Source organism: Gobius niger (assembly GCF_951799975.1).
Source record: "Gobius niger genome assembly, chromosome: 6".
Classification (NCBI taxonomy): domain Eukaryota; kingdom Metazoa; phylum Chordata; class Actinopteri; order Gobiiformes; family Gobiidae; genus Gobius; species Gobius niger.
Genome location: NC_136857.1, coordinates 30,036,158 through 30,056,955, shown reverse-complemented (window position 1 = coordinate 30,056,955; position 20,798 = coordinate 30,036,158). Strand labels below are relative to the sequence as shown.

The 20,798-nt window shown below is 44.4% G+C and overlaps 1 protein-coding gene across 1 annotated transcript in view; it reads right to left on the bottom strand.

Annotated features, from left to right (window-relative positions):
- The window catches only part of prkcz (protein kinase C, zeta), a 76,338-nt gene that overhangs the window by 11,375 nt on the left and 44,165 nt on the right, over positions 1–20,798 (bottom strand). Inside the window, exons 10-16 of the mRNA XM_079558128.1 lie at positions 19,327–19,424; positions 17,027–17,113; positions 11,959–12,094; positions 11,407–11,494; positions 10,200–10,319; positions 7,865–7,944; positions 6,687–6,776 (exon numbers count right to left, since the gene is read on the bottom strand). Of these exons, the coding sequence (XP_079414254.1) occupies positions 6,687–6,776; positions 7,865–7,944; positions 10,200–10,319; positions 11,407–11,494; positions 11,959–12,094; positions 17,027–17,113; positions 19,327–19,424 (699 nt within the window). The remainder of the gene's footprint in view (positions 1–6,686; positions 6,777–7,864; positions 7,945–10,199; positions 10,320–11,406; positions 11,495–11,958; positions 12,095–17,026; positions 17,114–19,326; positions 19,425–20,798) is intronic.

Below are 20,798 nucleotides of genomic sequence, written 5' to 3'. Positions count from 1 at the left end.
TCTCCTCCTGCTCCTTCACTTCTTCTTCTCCTCCTGCTCCTCTTCTTCTCCTCCTGCTCCTTCACTTCTTCTTCTCCTCCTGCTCCTCTTCTTCTCCTCCTCCTGCTTCTCCACTTCTTCTTCTCCTCCTGCTCCTCCACTACCTCTTCTCCTCCTGCTCCTCCACTACCTCTCCTCCTCCTGCTCCTCCACTTCCTCTTCTCCTCCTGCTCCTCCACTTCTTCTCCTCCTGCTCCTCCACTTCTTCTTCTCCTCCTGCTCCTTCACTTCTTCTTCTCCTCCTGCTCCTCTTCTTCTCCTCCTCCTGCTTCTCCACTTCTTCTTCTCCTCCTGCTCCTCCACTTCCTCTTCTCCTCCTACTCCTCCTCTTCCTCTCCTCCTGTCCTCCTCTACCCATCCTGCTCCTTCTCCTCCCCTCCTGCTCCTCCACCTCCCCTCCTCCTGCTCCTCTTCCTCTTCTTTTCCCCCTCCTTCTCCTTCACCTCTTGTCCTCTTCCCCTCCTACTCCTCCTCCTCTTCTTCTTCTCCTGTTCCTCCACTTCCCCGCCTGCTCCTCCTCAGCTCCTCGTTCTCTCCCTTTCCCCCTCCCCCTCCTCCTCCTTCAACTTCCCCTCCTCTTCCTCTCCTCCTCCTGCTCCTATCCTCCTCTTCCTCTACCCCTCCTGCTCCTCCACTTCCCCTCCACCTCTGCACCTCCTCCTGCTCCTCTACTTCTGTTCACCCTCCTCTTTCTCTCCCCCTCCTTCTCCTCCACCTCTTGTCCTCTTGACCCCCTGCTCCTCCTACTGCCCCTCCTCTTCTGCACCTCCTCTCCTCCCTTCTCCCACCTCGAAATCCATGTTATATATATTGAGTTACATTTGTATGGATAAAGCTTGATTGATACTTCCACAGTCCTCTTCCCCTCCTGCTCCTCCTCTTCTTCTTCCCCTCCTGCTTCTCCTCTTCTTCTTCCACTCCTGCTCCTCCACTTCCCCTCCTTCTCCTCCTCCGCATGTTCTCTTGCCTTCCTGCTCCTCTTCCTGTCCTTTCCCCGCCCTTCTCCTCCTACTGTTTCTCTTCCTCTCCTCTCCCCCTCCTTCCCCCCACCTCGCTCCTCCTCTTCCTCTCCTCCTTCTGCTCTCCCCCCCCTTCTCCTGCTCTTCCTCTCCTCCTCCTGGTCCTCCTTTCCCCCTCCTTCTCCACGTTCTCTTTCTCTCCTTTCCCCCCTCTTCTTCTCCTCCTACTCCTCCCGTTTCTCTTCCTCTCCTCTCCCCTCCTTCTCCCCGCCTCTTCTCCTCCTCTTCCTCTCCTCCTACTGCTCATCCGCTTCCCCTCCATCTCCTCCTACTCCTTTTTTTGCTCCTCTTCCTGTCCTCTACTGCACCTCCTCTTCCCCTCCTGCTCCCCCACCTCTTCTCCTGCTCCACATCTTCCTCTCCTCCTCCTACTCCTCATCCTATCCTCCTGCTCTTTCTCTTCTCCTCCTCTTCCTCCTCCTGCTCCTCCTCGTCTTCCTCTGCTCCTCCTCCTCCTCCTCCTCTTGTCCTCTGCTCTCCCAGGCCTGTATGGCAACAGTCGCCTCCGCTCACTCAGACCCGCCGTGTCGAGTGCTCCTCCCTCTTTCAAAGCTGCTGCTGCTGCTCCGTCTGTGACGAGTGGGAGACAGACGCTCCGCTGTAGCGCATGAATATTGGATGGCCTGTGTTCTGCTTTCAACTAGTTTTCAAATGAGCGAGCGCGATTACCCACACAGGCGCAGCGCCGCTCTGCCGGGCCTGTGATTACAAATTCACTTTATTCACTGGAGCTCGAGGGAGGGGGGTTTACACACAATGTCTCACAGCACGTCATTCGGTACAACCTGCTCCCAACGCACCTACAACTCCGCTCTCAGCCAGGGGGGAGGAAGGCTTCCATTTGTTGACTCAAAGAAAGAATGCAGTCCAACAGCTGAAGGTAGCACCTGATCTGAGAACAATCCAACGCCCGGGCGTCGAACTGCAGCGGCTCGTGTTCAAGTCTCCTGTAAAACTGTATTAGTCCGGAGCGGGTTTAGAATGTGCCCGGTGAAATCAGTCATATCTTGTTTACAGTGTACTATACCAGTCAAAAGTTTGGTGTTTCTTTATTTTCAACCCTTATAACCGAGCACATTTTCTCCAGTTCAGCTTTTCAACAACAACACATAAAGACACTGAGATGGCGACAAGAAAGTTGGAGTCATTCGGACATTAACAATGGCGCTCCCTGCCACAGTAGGGAAATGACTTCACAGTTAAGTAAATGTTTATGTCAGAAAAACTTAAGAATATAAGCATATAAGCAAACCGGAGCATTATGTGAAGTGGAAGCTTGTGTTGAAAAACTACAAAACAAAGGCGCAACAACGTGACGCCCGTTCAGGGAGCTGCTCTGATTGGTCGGTAGGCTCCGTGTTGAATCAACCATCCAAAAATGTAATTTAGGTGTACCACAAGGGTCCATATTGGGCCCCTTGCTGTTCTGTTAATACATAAATGATTTACTGGAAATCTGCAAAAAAACACCAGTTGTATGCAGATGACACAATCATCTATGTAGCTGCAGACTCCCCGAAGCAGACCTCAGAGTTGTTGAACAGGCAGCTTGTCAGCATATCTCAGTGGCTGCGGGACAATAGTCTGACCTTAAATTACACTAAAACTGTTGCCATGTGTTTTTCTCTTGAGAGAAATTCACCAAATGAGCTAAAAATGAATACTGACAAAAATAAAATCGAGCAGGTCGATGAATTTAAGTATTTGGTATTATTTTAGATTCTAAACTGAAGTTTGATGCCCATGTCAGGAAAATGTCTAACAACATCAAGACAAATTTGAATTGTTTCCATGATTAGGTCTTGTGTAACAACTCAAGCGGCACAAGTTTATCTACATGCTATGATTTTATCTCATTTGTCGTATTGTTCAATGGTTTGGGGCCAGGCCACACAATCTGTCCTAAAGCCTTTAACATCACTCTACAAGCACTGAAAGTGTTTGATCAAAAACCAAGGAAGTGGCATCACTGCACTATTATTCAAAAGTATAAAATGATAACATTCGATAACTTCATCAGTTTTTTTTAAATAAAAACTATATTTAAGTGTCTTAATGGTCTTGCTCCGTCTGTTATGTGTCAATTAGTACAAAAATAATCCAGGAGTGAGCACCAGAGCTGGAGTCAGTGGGAAGAGCAGAGTGAAGCGGTGCACAACTGCTCTGGGTCAGTCTTTGCCACTGGAGCTAAAGTCCCAAATGGACCTGAGACTTTTCTCACAAAAGCTGAAGCTGTGGCTAAAGAACAAACAAATGTGTGAGCATGAACTGTATGGCTGGACTTGGGATGGGAAGTGGTCAGAGATTTCTTTCTCTTTTATTGTTGTATTGTTTGATACTTTTTACTGATTTTTCATCTTTCTGTTCTGTGATAAACCATTTGAAAAGCCTAAACAGGGACGGGGGCTGCAAATTAGCCGATGGCTAGACGCCTTATGGACATAACATCAGCCACCGAGTTGGCAATGTTTTTGTGTACTGTCCCTGTCAAATAAACTAATCCATTTTTTTTTTTTAAAGCAGTACTAAGTAACTCTTGCCCCTAGAGGCCATTAGCGCAACTGCAGGTGTCACAGAAAGTTGCACATTTTTCAACGTATTAATTGTCTTGGAGAGTAAATACTACACTGACAGAAAAGACAAAGGGAGAGAGGGATATTGTACATCCAATTAAACAATGGAAATAATGTTTTTCACTCAAACTTGGCTGTAAATACCGTTCAAGTGGCGCTAGCTTTGCCCGTTAGCCTGTTAGCTTCTTCTTTGTGATTCCATTAGTGTGTATTGGTGGCTCCGGTCCGGTGGCAGTCAAGTTGCAACTGTGGTTTTCTGGCCAGAGACACCAGGGGGAGAGGAAAGACCCCCCAATCATCCCATTAACACTTGTATTACCCCCAGAGGGACTACGAAAAGGATTTATTAAGGTAAACCCGTTACTTAGCACTGTTTTAAATGAATGTACTCTATTCTTTCTATTTAATGGAATTTGTTATTATTTTACAGCTAAAGTTCTATAAAAAGCGCTGTGTAGCAATGACAGTGAGCTAAATACTGGTTTAAAGTCGTACATTTTCAAAAATCATTTTCTTTTTTTAAATGTAGGTATCTGAAGCTTGGGAGCAGGACCACACCCTCACGTACGCCCTTTCCGGTCTCCATCCTATAAATACCTCTAAGTCCCTCTCAGTGTTCCCGTTTCCATGCCCCTCTGTCCCCCCCTTATTGCACTACATTTCATTGCCATTATCTTTCATGTCAGAGGGGATGAAAGCCTGAGAGCTCGCCGTCGTCTCCTACGAAGCCCCAAAACGACAACATTATTCGGCTCCGAGTCTCTTCTTTTCATATTTTCAAAGTATAGTCAACGGAAATCTCTGGACATTTTAGTCACAGTGTTAGTCTCATTAACAACTTAGTTTTAGTCAGCCAAAATGATGACTTAGACTAAAATTATGACGACAAAAATGAACACTGCTTTTGGAATGCTTCAGTTTTCTGCTTCTGTGACGTCTCCTCGTGAATCCGACAGACGGGATTAACTGTCAGATAAAGCAGAGAAACACCTGGTCCGTACCCAAACTAATATGATTATATCAGAACCGTGTGAGACGAGCGCAGTGTGAGAGCTCCTCGTCACTGTCAGAGCGGCTGTCAGCGCTCGGCTCAGAGCCCCCACATGTCAGCCTCACTGCTATCAAACAGCTTTAAACAAATCCACATCAGCAGGTCATATCGAGAGTGTGACAGCGCGGGATCAAACATGTTACAGGTCATATCGAGACGAGTGTGACAGCGCGGGATCAAACACTTTGGGGAAAGTGGTTTGACATGAATGAAACTCCTGACGAGCCAATCAGGATCTGTTAGCTGCACCGCACACACATCTTTAAACCAGGGGGCCAGTTAGGAACCACTCATTCACTCAGGTGGTGGTAAGCTGTTATTGAAGCCACAGCCGCCCTGGGGCAGACTGTCCATTTACCACGTGGCTATATAATGTGTTGTTCATATCCTGAGCTTTTATTATGTCAGTGCCCTCTGCTGGACAAGTGTGGAACTCTTTCCTTTAAAAAATAAATAATTTGAAACTTTTGCTGAACATTGCAGATATAAATATGAGAAAAAAATATATTGCATTTTTTTCTGTCATTTTATGTTTTCACAAAAAAAAGGCATTTTGAGCATTAAAATGGCCAAAATTGCCTATATTTAGGGCAACGAAATCAAAATAATGAATTGAGCCAGATTAAATTTGATGGTTTTATTTTATTGACATATTAGTAACTAAGATTTTTTCAGAGGGGATTTTGGATATTTTGTTTAGTTTTTCAATAAACTAATCATCAGTGAAAAAATCTGTAAAAACTCAAATTTCGCCTGTTTTTTTTATTTCAAAGCTGAATAAATCAGGCTAGGAATTAGATATTAAAAAATCCCTCTGAAAAAACCTTCAAAATATTGTTAGGTCTCAGACTGGAAAGTTTGGAGTCTGTGGGAGCTTCAATAAGGGCTCACCCGCTGCCCGTGTGCGGCTTCTCTCATTCAGAGAAAACCAGCCCTGAAGTTCTGTAGTGACTGCGCATGCACGGCCCGTTCTTCCACTTTTCCGCACCTGCGTCTCGGTGGAGGAATAATACCATATTTGGGGGAAAGCGTCATCACGGGGACCCTTAGCAGGACACGTGGATGTAAAATCTGTCAATATTTATGAATGAAAACCCGCTTGAAAGACGGACTTTCTACGCAGCGCAGCAGCTACTTCCGGGTTGCCCCCACCTCGCAGGCGGACAAAACATCATAAAATAAACATCATGCCGGGTGAGTTTTGTCATTTTTATACTCGGGAGGAAAATAGATAAAAATCTCCACTTCGACCACTGCGTGAAAAATCAATACTTTCACCTGCCGTGTCTCCACTTAAACTACAATACAAACACTTGGCTTCAGCAGTGGTTAATCTAATGTTTTAGGCTTCTTTAGGTATTTCTATCATAGTTTCTGACCCAGCTTTGGTTAGTTTTCGTTAGCAATAGCATGCTCCTGCTAGCTTTAGCATGCTGTTACTCGCGCAGCATTTTGCGTGGCGATCACATGACATACAGCATGCCCATATTCGTTAGATTTAGTTGGTAAAAGTTGTGTTTTTAAGCCGTTGAGATTAGCGGATTTTAGAAGCCGATACCCATTATTGTATTTTTTTCAGCATCGGCTCCGATATCCGATATGAGTATCGGGTCAGTGCATCCCTAACCGAGAACATCGCGTTACGCTCTTTTTCGCGGGTAATTTAGGGTAATTTGCAATAAATAAATGCATAATTTTTTCATATGTATCTACAAATATAATTTACTTACAACAGTATTAACACTTGTTTACGTTTGTTTCAATGTGAACTTGTACTTTAAAATCTTAAAGCACAGACGTACAGGGAATCAAAATGATGCTACTCTCAAACACTTGGTCCAAAAAGGAACTTGTTAACACGATGTACAGAACGACATCAAACACAAGTGCATGTACACAAGAGGCTCAATCAGTTGTCTTGTTTGAACATCTCCTTTCTGATTTGACCAGAGTAGGTTCATGGCGTTGTCTCTCTAAGCTCAAAGCCACAGAGGTCAGTCTTACCTGGTCCCAGTCTATACTCCGGAAGAACGTGTGGGACTTGATGTCTGTGTAGCCCGTCTGAACCTGGCACCCCAGCCGCTCCTTGGGATCCTGAAGAGGTTAACAGAGCAAGTGTTCATTCAGAACTCTCAAGACACTCTCAATTCTGGATGATATCTGATAAATCATTTTGTTTTGGTAATTGCGATAAGCGTCCAGTAAATCAAACCAACTGGATTATCTTGGCCTAAAAGTTACAGCAATTCAGTTTCCTACAGCAGGGGTCGGCAAGTTTGCGTTGTGGAGGGCTGATTTTCACCAAAACACCCAAGGGCCGAACCTCAACATTGTAGCCTAAAGTAAAGAACTATTTTCTGCAAATACCAATGCTTTACATCAGTGGTTCCCAAGTGGCAGGGCTTTGGGACCCACCAGGACCCAAATAAAACTGTCATTTGTCGTTTATATCGTATAAAATATTGTATTTTCCACTCAAGTTTTTGTTGAACAAGTACATTTCCCTTCAAGGCTGAAATTATGACCAAAACAACCCAGTAACATTCATTTTAACAGACACAGTTAGTGCTTCCATGCAGTTTCAGATGGAAAATATTGAATTAAAAGTTCCCTACAGACTCACGACCCACTGAAAATGGTTCCGTGACCCACTTTTGGGTCCCGACCCACCAGTAGAGAATCACAGTTTATCATTATATGACCTAGCGGGATGTTCTGACAGGACATTTTTTTTAAATACTGACACAACTCGCATTTTAAGACTACTTTAATAGGTATTTGATCTCTTATTTGCATAGTATTATTTCTCAAAATATCTTGGGGGCCAGAGGTTCTGTGCTGGAGGGCCGGATTTGGCCCCCGGGCTTGAGGTTGCCTACCCCTGTCCTACAGTGTCTCCTCACTAACGCTCTTTAAACCTTCTCAACATCATTCTTCTGTACGACAACTCTCCTGTAGCGTTTCATATTCGTTTCATATTCCTGTAATAGAACACTCATCCCCTACACCAAGTGAGAGCAACAGCATCATAATGGTCAATCTCTACATAAAAGCTGTTTACACCTCTCCAAATGTATGTGGTGGTTGTTGTTAGATAAGCAGTTCAGATTTGTTATCTTCCCTCAATGCTAACGCACAACCATGAAGTGAACCAAAAAAAAAGCGTCACATTACAGCCGTACCTTGTTGAGAAAGCCCTTGAGAACGCTGGCTGCTTTCACCGACAGAGACCTCGGGATCCGAATGGGCTTCTCCAGAATCACTGCGGCAGAAGGACGGGCGCAGAGCGAGAGGCGGCGTTATTGTAAAGGGAAAAAAATAACAAATGTTCAAACTGATTCAAAAGAGAAGGTTCAGTGAATGGTTAAAAAAAAAACGAGGACACAATCATGTCTCCGCCACAGAAAAACTGGAAACACAACTGCTCGAATTTGCAGTTAGCGCTCGCGATTCACAGCAAGAAGGTCCCAGGTTCGACTCCCACCTGGACGGGGCCTTTCTGTGGAGTTTGCATCATCTCCCCTTAATCTCAGTGGGACTTTCCTGGTTAAATAAAAATAATATAAAGAGATATGGACATCTTTATGAAATCATTTTGCCTTAGTTCAGATGTTCTGACAGAGAGGACGTTGAACTTTGCGCCAATTTCTGTTTCACGTGGATACTTCCAAGAATTACAGATATTAAGAAAGAAATCTTCATTTGACAGTTACCATAGAAACCATCATAGAATTCTCAGCTGCCCTCAGGAATGTTGTGAAGCACCGGGAAAATATGTAAGGGATAACGTATAGAACGCAGCACCGACAGGGCGAACCGGGGTCTTGTTTCGCCCTGAAGGCACTTCTTTTCCCGATAATGACCAGCGTTCTATACATTATCCCGCTTATTACACGGCCATTTGCCAACTGAACACCATCCATCCATCCATTCATCCATCCATTTTATTTTGCTTTATCCAGGGCGTAATAATACCAGGAGTAGTTCGAAATCCGCGCAGTAATCTTCACTTTACTGCACAGTAACATCTTCACTTTACTGTGCGGATGCCAAACTACTCCTGGTATTATTACGCCTTACAATATAGTTCCCCCTTTTATCTGCTTAGAAAATCCACATTGTTTAATTTTGTGTGATTATACTTTGTAGTGGAACACTTCACGTAACCATATCTAAATAGGGAAAACATGGAAGAGCTTGGTAGCTTCTATCTTGACCTGTTTTGGAGCTATAGAGGAGAGAGGGAGAGGCTAAATGCTAACGCCGTCTGCGCTGTGTTTACGTGACTGAAGGCACGGGTGAAGACCAGACAGGTCCTAAAGAACTCGTTAAAGCTAAGGTAAGAACATATCTCAGTATGTAAAAATGGTGGCCTATTCCTTTAAACAGCATAAAAGTGAAATAACTCCTGCCCACTAGTGCTGCATATCGGTGTTTACTTCCACGGAAAAGTGCCGGGTTAGTCCTGTTGTGTTGTGATCCTGGCAATGCAGCGTCTGAGACGAGCCTTCAGTGACCGGCTAATAACCCACATAAAATAATCCCGGTAGTCTGGCATATTTAGTGAGTTTAGTAAATGAAAAAAACATTTGCTGTAAATGCTACGTTTGTGGGACCATGGTATAAGTGGATTAAACAACGAGGAGCCGTGCATTAGACGGTTATGGAGTATGGAGTAATTTTAATTTTAATTTTAACCATTTTGCATTTAAAAGACCTTATATTTGAGCAGCATTAGCTTCGTGGTTGTATAAGCTACGCAGCGGCGGAGTGATCTGCTAGAAAATAGTCCCTCAAAATGCGATCATTCATGTGATGCAAGGTCAGTTATATTCCAGAAATTATTCTATCGACACAGACATTTATATGGTTAGTCTGGTGTTATAAGTGATTTGCCTCAGGTGCTCTGTGGAGCGGGTCACACTGTTTTTAATGCAGGCTAGCTGATACCATAGAAATGTGCTAGCCTTGCACAAGCCTAGCGCCACGAAACTCTTTGAATATAAGAACTGCATGAATTACAAAAATCCTAAAATATCCCTTTAACCAGGAGAGTCCCACTGAGATTAAGAATCTCTTTTCCAGGGGAGTCCTGGCCCCAAAGGGAAACCTATTGTACATGGTTTTAGTTGTAGGGGAAACCTATACAGACACAAGGAGAACATCAAACTCCACAGAACGACCCTGTCCAGGTGGGAATCAAACCCAGGACCTGTGAGGCACGAGCGCTAACCACTGTGCCACCGTGCCGCCAAACTAGAGCTCTGCGTCTTGTACATACCCCTAAGTCTGAAGATGTTAGAAAATGTAGTTAAACAAAATGCCAACAGGGGGCGCAAACCTGCTCCTATAGTGAGAAGGGAAACGGTTCAAAGTGATACTAAAGCAGAAACACTGGACGTCACTCCAGGTGTGATCGCTTTGTTTTCTGCAGAAGATACATCATGATGACTTCTACAGATGTGGTTCGAACAGGGCTGTGCTGTCCACACATTAAAGCCAGTGGAGTGTCCTCACCCTGGAACAGGTACTCCTCCGTGTTCATGTCCGGGTTGTCAGTGATGATGTCGAACGGCGAGCGGCCGGCCATCATCTCGAACATGAGGACGCCCAGAGCCCACCAGTCCACACTGAAGCCTGGCCGCAGAGAGGTCAGAGGTCAGTACGATCAATACAAGGTATATATGATTTTTAATCAATCAACCTTTATTTGTATAGCGCCTTATAACAGCACCTGCCGAACCAAAGTGCTTTCCATAAGTGCAATGTAATAAAAGACAAAAGACAAAATAGAAAAAACATATACATTACACATGGGCAATTAGCAGTCAAAAGCAGAACCAAACAAGCTCGTAACTCAACAGGCCGAGTGATCCAGAGCCGAGGACCAGCCACTGAAAAAGGAGGACCCCCCACTGCTTACTCCAGCAGGTTGGGCTGGGCTGATGTGCAACGAGCAGGTCCCTTAAATAAAATGGATTTTAAGGGCATCATGTCAACGTTTCAGTGCCTTTGTTTGTGATTCTCCTTTATGTCCAATTTCCAAGCTTTTAGGAAGGTTGATGGTGATAATCTACTTAACGCACGTGAGGAGTTAGTAAGTGAGTTATTTAATTTTTTTCTTAAAAATAAAACTAAACAAAATTCTTATGAACAAAATTGGGAAGGGTAACTAAATTCTTCCCCTCCTGGAACCGCCACCTTAACGTGGTGGAGGGGTTTGAGCGCCTGAATGATCCTGGGGGCTCTGTTGTCGAGGGCTTCGTGCCCCTGGTAGGGTCTCCCAGGGCAAACAGGTCCTAGGTGACGGGTCAGACAGGTTCAGAAGCCCCTTATGAGAGACCAACAGGCCCTGTCAGAACCATGAGGCCGTCCTTCTGTGGACCCACCACCTGCAGGAGGAGCCATGGATGGATGGATGGATGGATGGATGGATGGATGGATGGATAGATAGATTCTTCTGTTGATTGATATAGATAACTTCTAACAGCATAGGATTTGCTTGTTATTTTTTGTTCTGAACAAACCCAAACCCTAATCCTAATGACCATAAACTAACCCTAACAATAATCGTAAAACATAAAATATTAACAAATAATACCGTTGTGGATCGTCTCCTACCAGCAGAGGGTGCACTATCACGGTCGTGGATCAGCCTCGGCTCCGGGCCTGCAGCTTTCTATCATTGCTCCAGACATGTGGCACATGCAGGGGCTGGACTCACCATAGTCCTCTCCTCGGAGGATCTCCGGAGCGATGTAGTTGGGAGTTCCGCAGAAGGTACTGGTGGTGTCCCCGGGCTGGATGCCTTCCTGAGGAGAGGAGCACAGCATGAGCACACATCCTGGTCCTGTTCTCAATGGAACATCTACGAGGAGCTTCCCAAAGGCTCTCAATGCAAGTTTGATGAGGCAAATGGAAGCGTTTTAATTTGTTCTCAACATGTTGATCACATCCACAAACATTTGGGTAAATATAGTACAGTATATAGTATCTGCGTTGTTGTGACTGCTCTCATTTCATCTGACCGGCCCTAAAGTACGTCTGTCCCTAACCCGGTGAGCCGCCTGATTAGCTGCTGTTACAGAAGTGTCAATGAAATCACAAGTGAGAGCCGTAATTATAAAACATGTTGGATTTTCTCGGAAAGGATAGTTAAATATTTTACATTAAAAGTATTATTCAGCAGCCCCCTTGAAGTTGGAGTATCTGAGACGATAAAAGGACTGTGGCGGAGCTGGAGCTAACTGACAGCAGATCGGCCAGTAGGTCTGACCTTGCACATGCCGTAGTCCGTCAGCTTGATGTGGCCGTCATGGTCCAGGAGAACATTGTCCAGCTTCAGGTCTCGGTAGATGATGCCCTTCTCGTGCAAGAAGTTCAGTGCAATACAGATCTCAGCGGCGTAAAATCTGTTCAGAGAAAGGAAGAGAGTGTAGTGTCATCGTTTGGAAGCTACAATCGGGTGTGGCGTGTTTACATGCATGAGACCCATGTGTGTTCATTAACATGCACTGTCCCGACCAAATAAACCAATAAAAAAGAAAATGGAAAAAAGAAAGGAGAAAGTAGTTGGAGGCCCAGAGGGGGTACCTGAGGGATCAATCACCTTCTCACCAAAAGCACACCTGCAGTAGTATTTCCTGGATTGTATTGCATCACAGAAGGAACACTCAACTGTCCTCCAAGAATTTCAAAACCCATAATCCAACAATGGAACCCGTTCCGATGACAGATTAGACAGTATTTTCACAAAAACGTAGTTAACGCAATTACATTCAAGATTCATGTAAAAATGTCCTCTGAATTTGGCAAAAAAACCTTTCTTATTCAGAAAAAAAGAAAAGAAAAAAAAAAACACTTCCGCATTTGCCATGGAACACCGGAAGTGACGTAGAACGAAACAGAAAATTGTTAATGGACACTGAAAGCCATTGAAGTCAATGGGATCGTTTGTCCAAATAAACTGTAAACTGCCTCTCTCCCACAAACATACAGTGAACCACAACATTATCACCATGAACCTGGGACAAAATGTGACAGGCTAAGGACCAACATTAAGAACAAATGTTGAGCTCTGACATTTACAAGGGTCTCGGTACAATGAATGGAGATCAGCGCTTGTAACGCAGAGGAGGAAATAGGCTAAAGCTAACTAGCCAGCCAGCAGCTAGCAGATTCATTCAGGATTAGATTAGATTGTTTACACCACACCACTTTATGGTGTGCTTTGCATTAACGGGAGAGCGATTAGCCATGGCAGAGATGTAGCGCACGTTTACTTTCTAAGTGTCACAGTGCAACCAGTAACAGAGGCATCTGCACGAGCAGCTGGTGCACTCGGCTCCTGTATAGGTTTAGCAAACCAGCAAACTTAACACTCAGATTCTTTTCAATACTGGACTAAAATAAGAAGAGAACTCAACCCCAGAGCAAAAGCGTAACCAGTCCACATGACTGTGCTGGTTGCATTTACAGTAACTCCGGGTTTGTGTGATTTTTCATTTCACCTGAGGCTGGAGCACCGAGTCAATAATGGTCCTGAAGAAAGCAGCTTTTTAAAAGTAAACAGCTGGCTGATCAGCTAAACCCATTTGAGACCTACAAATGTCTAAAGAGGCACCAAGAGCCCCCCACACCTGCAGCACAGTGGGGGCAGCACAAGAGGAGCTACAGGAAACAAAAAAGGGACAAACGAGGAGGTATCCGGGCAAGACTCACAGCTCAGCCACACATGCCTTCTATTGGAAGGAGCTGACCAATGCAGGACACCACGCTGCACCGTGTCCGAGGATCAGAGGAGGCTGAAGGCAGCCAGCCAGGTTTCCTCCGGGTGCTACGGTTTTCTCGACCTTCGGGTCAGGTTGACCCACAGTGGTGGCGTGGCTCAGTCGCAGTGGCTCAGGACTAACACCCGAACACTGCTTCGTTGTACGCTTGTACAATGATAAATAAAGCACTTACTTACTTTCACCCCTGTCCCTGCTTTAAGTCAGTATTGAACACAGGCCTGTGTGTTGCTTCAGCCCGTGCTGAACTCTGTGGGGGAAGCCTCGCCCCCTCAGTGTATTCTTTATTTTACAGTTTATGATTGTAACCCATTTTGCCTCAATCTGGAGGACATCGCGCAGGGATTGCCCCAAAAAGAGTCACTAACTTCTCCCCGTTATGTTTTAAACTGTACTTCATGATGGAGCAAGCAACAGAAACCAAGGGGGCGGGGCTTTTGCAAAAGGTCAATTATGCAGGTTACGCTAAAGAAAGACTTAAACCCCTCCCTTTACAACGACACAGTCTGCAGAGCAGTGCACCTCGTACTGTGAGAACATGGTTTTGTGCCTTGCAGCTTTCCGTACGACACTGTGGTACAAGCCTGTCTCCCGCCCAGTGCCAGCCTTACCCCGGGCCCCGTGTGAGCCCCCTCCTCCTCACAAGCCTTTATCTGTTTAACCTGCCTTTACTCTGACAGCCAGCAGTCAGGGGGCGGGGAGGTACCGTCCCCCCACTGTGGCGCAGGGGGAACGGGCTGCTCTTTCCAGGAGCGCTCATGAATATGTACCATCATTACCCGTGATTAACACGCTGCTCCGCATACGCATACAGCCCCGCTCCTCTGAATGCAGACCGCGGGGGCCCACACTAGAATGCTGTTGCCGCGGCGAATTAGGCGTGCTTTGATCGGCCGTTTATCGGGGCAGGAGTGAGCGCGCCCAGGGTGCGAGGGCGTGCGTCTGTATGTATGGGTGGATAATGTAAAGTGGAGGTTTTGGCAGAGGAGCTGTAGAGAGCAGCGGCGGCTCGGGAATACGGCCGGTCTCCACCAGCGCCTCAGAGCGCCTCCATAAATATTGTATTGACATAACGCCTGTGACGAGGGATTGAGATAACTCTGAGACACCGCAGAGAAAACTCGCTATTTACCATTCCCCTAGAAACAAAGAGTCGAATCCAGAGGTTTTCAAACTTTTCACACCAAGTACCACCTCATGAAGCAACCTTTCCAAAAGTCCCCCTTTTCCATCCCAAAATCTACTATATTTACTCTATAAATGGAACTTATTATTTTACAACTTTTTACTTATTAATTGTCTGTGAGAGTAAATACTACGCTGACAGAAAAGACAAAGGGACAGAGGGATATTGTTCATCCAATTACACAATGGAGATCATTTTTTTCAATCAAACTTGGCTGTAAATACTGTTTAAGTGGCGCTAGCCCACAGTTCGCTTTGCCCGTTAGCTTCTTCTTCATGATTCCATTAGTGTGTGTTGGGGCCTCTGACCTGTAGGCAGCGAACTTGCAATTGTGGTTTTCTGGCCAGAGACACCGGGGGAGATGAAAGACCCCCCAATCATCATTAATTTTGTATTATCCCCAGAGGGACTACGGAAAGGATTTATTAAGATAAACAAGTTACTTAGTACTTTTTTAAACACTATATATTTTCTTAAATGTTTTTGTTTTGTAGACAGGCTGAGGCCCCCCAGGGGGCCCAGGACCCACTTTGGGAATCGCTAAAGTAGTTGACCTTCCCAGTCCCACCGGGCCTAGATCTGGATCAGATCAGAAATAAACCGGGTCTAAATTAGTAAATGGACGTACATTGGAGTAATGGTGACAGTGTAGAGCAGTTCACACGCTCCACACATGCCATGAGTAGTTTAATCCACCAATAACTGTGTAGCTTTAAAATATTTTGTTTTTAAATGTATTTCACAGTTACATTTGTGAAGTGGGAAGTCGCAATTCATTTTTAGGATTGTTTTAAATACTTCAAAATGTTATGAAATATTGCTTTAACGTACAGTTTAACTCCAAACTTGCAAAAACATCAGTTTTTGATGAAAATCATCATTGTTCATTTGCTTCTTAACCTCCGCCTCAACAGAGCACATTTTCTCCAGTTTGGTTTTACCCAAATCTAAAAGCTTCTGGAAAAAAGTGACAAAACGCCACAAAAGAGGAAATAAAAGGGATAAAAACGCAATTAAAAATGGCAAAAATGTATTGGACAAAAAAAACTGTTGCTTCTCTTCACAGCCTGAGCGCCTTTGAGGAAAAGAGCCACATATAAAAGTAGTGATAGATAAAGGACAAATGGCCTTTGATATTAATGATTAAATCATTGAAATACGAATAATAATGATCATAGCAAATCAATGTTCTTATCTGAATCTTTATTCTTTGGCTTTAGAGGAGAAGCCCCACTGCCAGTGAGTCTGTCTCCACATATTATATAAATATTTATAAATATATCCATGTTTGCACCGCACTGATAGTGCACGTTAAGGCGCAGGACAATGCCCTGTGAGCGTCCAGCTGTAGATACACACTGTTCAGAGGCATCTCTCCTGCAGCAAACAGTGACCATCACCGCTGAATGTGGGAGTAAAGAGGATAAAGTTTTGATCGTAGTCTCCTTGAAAGTGAAAGGAAAAGAAACAGGACTGGGGACAGCTGCAGGACGCACGGCTCACCCGCGCTTTGGAGACGCCCGTGGACAAAAGGAAGAGGTGAACAACGGAACACGAGAACGTCTCCATCAGTGTTTTCAATACACCGTACACAGACCCTGAGCCTTTTATAAGGACTTTAAAAGGCCGTCCTGAAGTGCAAAAGGAGCAGTTTTACTCCTCGCAGTTGTGATCAATACAACAACACCCGCAAACCATATCATCTGCATTGTCTCCGCCTCAAATTTTGCTCATTGTAGCAAAATCGCCCCGTTTAGCATACCGTATGTTCCAGACTATAAGTCGCTCTGGAGAACAAGTCGCACCAGCCCTGGCAACCTGGGCCTGGAGGCGTAACTGCACCGTTGACAAGCCTCTCCCGGCATCATGCTGTTCAAGCTCTCATTTGCAAACTCGTTCCTCGCGATTAGCTCATTTTGTTTTCTTCATTGCAGTAAGAGTAACCTCCGCTTTTCATTGCAAGTTCTTGCTGCTGCTCGATTATAGTTTTTAAAAAATGTTGTGGTATAGGAGGAGTAGCAGATACTGGTACAGAAGCCTTTAGCGCGATCTAGTGGCTGTCAGTGTGAAAAGAACAAACATGTAAAGTGATATATTTTGATATGTAAGTTGCACATGAGTATAAGTCGCTAGGAAAACTGACAACAAAAAGCAACAAATGAAGAACGATAGAATAGACGAAAACCCTGGTTAGACGCACGACTTTTTCCCCTCTATTTCTGTCCTGAGATGCACATAATCACTTTGCCCTCTCGCAGAAAATCCATCTCCAGATCCTGAGGTAATGACTCATAATGATCCGCCCACAGCGGCCCCTGGCAGTGTCGGCCTGACCTCCATGCTGATGTTCGCTCAGTGTCGGCGTGTACCTGGCGTGTTCCTCCGGGAGTTTCCTCTGGCGCTGCATATGGAACATCAGGTCTCCGCCGTTCACGTACTCGATCACCAGGAACAGCCTGCACAGCACATCGTTACCGGGTTAGACTGGGAGTGTGCGGACTTTTTACACTGAAAGTACGCGCAGAAGAAAACACTTAAAGGGATATTTCAGGATTTTTGACATAGGGCCTCATTTCCTAGTTATCCAGAGTGTTGTTGATTTCTGGAGATATTTTTTTCTTAAACTCATGCAGTTCTTGTATATTTCAAGTGCTTTGTGGCGCTAGGCTAGCGCATTTCTATGGTATCAGCTAGCCTGTATTAAAAACAGTCTGACCCGCTCCACAGTGCACCTGAGGCAAATCACTTATAACACCAGACTAACCATATAAATGTCTGTCAATAGAATCATTATAACTATTTTGCATTTCAAATAACTTATATTTGAGCAGCATCAGCTTCGTGGTTGTATAAGCTACGTGGCGGCGGAGTGATATGCTAGAAAATAGTCCCTAAAAATGCTGTAATTCATGGTATACAAGGTCAGTTATATTTCAAAATGATTCTATTAACACAGACATTTATATGGTTAGTCTGGTGTTATAAGTGATTTGCCTCAGGTGCTCTGTGGAGCGGGTCAGACTGTTTTTAATGCAGGCTAGCTGATACCATAGAAATGCGCTAGCCTTGCACTAGCCTAGCACCACTAAGCTCTTCAAATACAAGAACTGCATAAATTTAAGAAGAAAATTTCTCCAGAAATCAACAACACTCTGGATAACTATGGAATGAGGCCCTATGTCAAAAATCCTGAAATATTGATTTAAGGCCAGACACTGCAGGTGGATAGGGAAAAAATGTCTGCCATTTTATGTTTTCATGTAAGAATAAGGCATTTTCTGCATAAAAATGCCAAAATATGTCATTGAATGAGTGGAACAAAAACCTCATTTAGAGAAATCCAGACCTAAGGTTTAGTAACGAGTGTGCATGAGTGAGAACATTTCTCCGCTCTTCCAAAACCGTCCGTCTCGCAGAAAGAAAAATCCCACATTTGGATTATAGTGTCTCGTGGAGCCTTCAGGACACGAGGATATAAAATCTGTCAATATTAGTGAATGAAATATTAGTCAAAATGTCGTATGAGGTCAGTTTGTTCTTTTCTATTCTCTGACATGAAAGCTAAAATGTTAAAGGAACAGGCCACCGTTTTTCCATACTGTGGTATGTTCTTACCTGAGCTTAGATGAGTTGATACGTACCTGCCTGGTCTTTGTGCCCATGGAAGCGTGTTGTCGCTTCCAACTTCACCCCCGTTTGGAGCTATAGGAATATACTGGGATAGGCCAAATGCTAACAACATCTTTGGTTGTTTGGCGTGACTGAGCGCAGGCACAAAGACCAGACAGTATCAATTCGCCAAAGCTCAGGCAAGAACATATCTCAGTATGGAAAAGCGGTGGCCTGCTCCTTCAAAGGGACTATACAGAGTTTAAAAATGTTAAAATTAAGTATTTTCCTCCCCCTACATGTTCCAGCCATGACCTAATGTGAAGAATGAGCTCAGACCTGTTCACCACAACTGCCTCTAAAATCCTGCACTGTCACTCAAAAAGGTGTTAATTCGGGTCCGAAGTGCCGTCATGCACGAGCTTAATATAGAAGGTGCAGTTACACGTGTGACCTGAGGTGGCAGTAGTGAGTATAAAATGACAAACTTGCATCTAGCCCCTTTAAGGGAAGAAACTAGCTAAAAATCGACCACTGCGAGAAAAATCAATACTTTCAACTGCCGTGTCTCGCATACCATAAGCTTATAAAGTATATACTGTAGTTATGATAGCTTAGGTTTGGTGTCACTATTGGTGGGGACACTTGACCCGCATATAACTCAGAAGAAAATGATGCCTTCAGACTTGTAAAATATAGCTGCTTAATGATTTATGTTAGTGTTACTTATTAATATTATCAATATTACAATCTCACCATGTGGCCCCATGTGCTGGGCTGGGACAGTAGAACAGAAGTCGCTCTCCTCTGCCCTCTGACACTTGATTTGTGACTAAAACTAATTTATGGAAAGAGCAAAGCAACTATTTTCGGAGCGTTTTTGAGTCGAACATCTGACATCATCAAAGTATATTTTCATGTTTGGCGGCACACGTGATCAGTCTCCATAAACTGACTCAATCAACACAAAACATGCCGATCGTCCTGTCCAAGCCTGAGGTTACACCAGTTGATCTGAAGTTTACAATCCTCCACAGAAGCGGCTCAGGAGCGGACGTACCTGCTGGGCGTCTGGAAGCAGGAGTGCAGTCCCACCAGGAAGGGGTTTGTGGAGGCCTGCTCAAAGACGTGCTTCTCCGTCTGCACCCAGTCTATGTCCTGTGGAAACACGGGGGCAACATTCAGAATGTTTTATAGAAACATCATGAAGTCAGTATTATGGAGGACCAAGACTGCCAAATCAAACAGACAATATGGAAATGTTCATATTGGGAAAAACGAATTTAAATACAACTAAAACCAATGTGGACATTTGTGTACTTGTTCCTGTGCTCGACACATGCCATGTATGAAACTAAAGTTGTATGAATTTGTGATTGTGAGCATATGCTGAGTTTTCTCAATGGCAAATTAACTCTTCATTTATTGATGGATGGATCGTTTTAGCAGCTACACTTTGGAAATGTAACTTTTTATTTTATTTCTTTTATGTTTAGGTCGACTAATATATATTTGTGTATTTTTCAATATTGGCTATTGGCCGAACTAATGCTGATAAAATCCGATATCTCCGGAACTGAAAGTGCCAGACTTTCCGTTTATTTGCATTTGAAAGAGCTCAGTCAGAACCCTCACACAACTTCCTCGGCCTCAGGGGAAATGAGAAACAATATATGCATAAAAAATATATATAAAAATCTGGCAGAACTAAGTAACTTGTTTACCTTAATAAATCCTTTCCGTAGTCCCTGTGGAGGTAATACAAGTGTTAATGGGGTGATTGGAGGGTCTTTCATCTCCCCCTAGTTTCTCTGGCCAGAAAACCACAATTGCAACTTGACTGCCAACCGGGTCGGAGCCACCAATACACACTAATAGAATCACGAAGAAGAAGCTAACAGGCTAACAGGCAAAGCTAGCTGTGAGCTAGCGCCACTTAAAAACAGTATTTACAGGACTCCCTATGATCCGCCCAGAGGAGTAGACGTGTTTGTTCGTGCTCCCGAACTTTTATAACTTATACATGGCCATTTACCTACTTTAATGCCATTTTTGTTCTGGGCTTCTCGTCTTAGAGTGCTTTGTGTCTAACTTTTGGAAAATGTCTAAAAAGACGAGGAAAGATGGCCAAGAAGAAAAACAAGACCTGGCTACTTTCACTAGCACCATGACCGCGCTGCTAACCACGAAGCTAGCTGAGCACAAAGCAGAACTTTTGGCGGAGATCAAGGAAACCTACACAAGATATGAGGCCAAGCTGGACAGTGTTCAAACGACTGTCGATGACCACAAACAACGTATTTCCAGCTTGGAGCTGACTGCGAATGTCACCAGTTCAGATCTTATGGGTATCCAAGCTACGTTGGGCGTTCTGTCGGCGGAGAATGCTAGGCTAAAGGCTAAAATGCTGGATCTTGAAGGTAGAAGCCGGAGAAGCAATATTCGTATAATAGGTCTTCCCGAAAACATTGAGAGGTCTGCTAAGCCAACGGACTTTTTTTCGAAGTTGCTTTGTGATGTGCTTGGTACTGA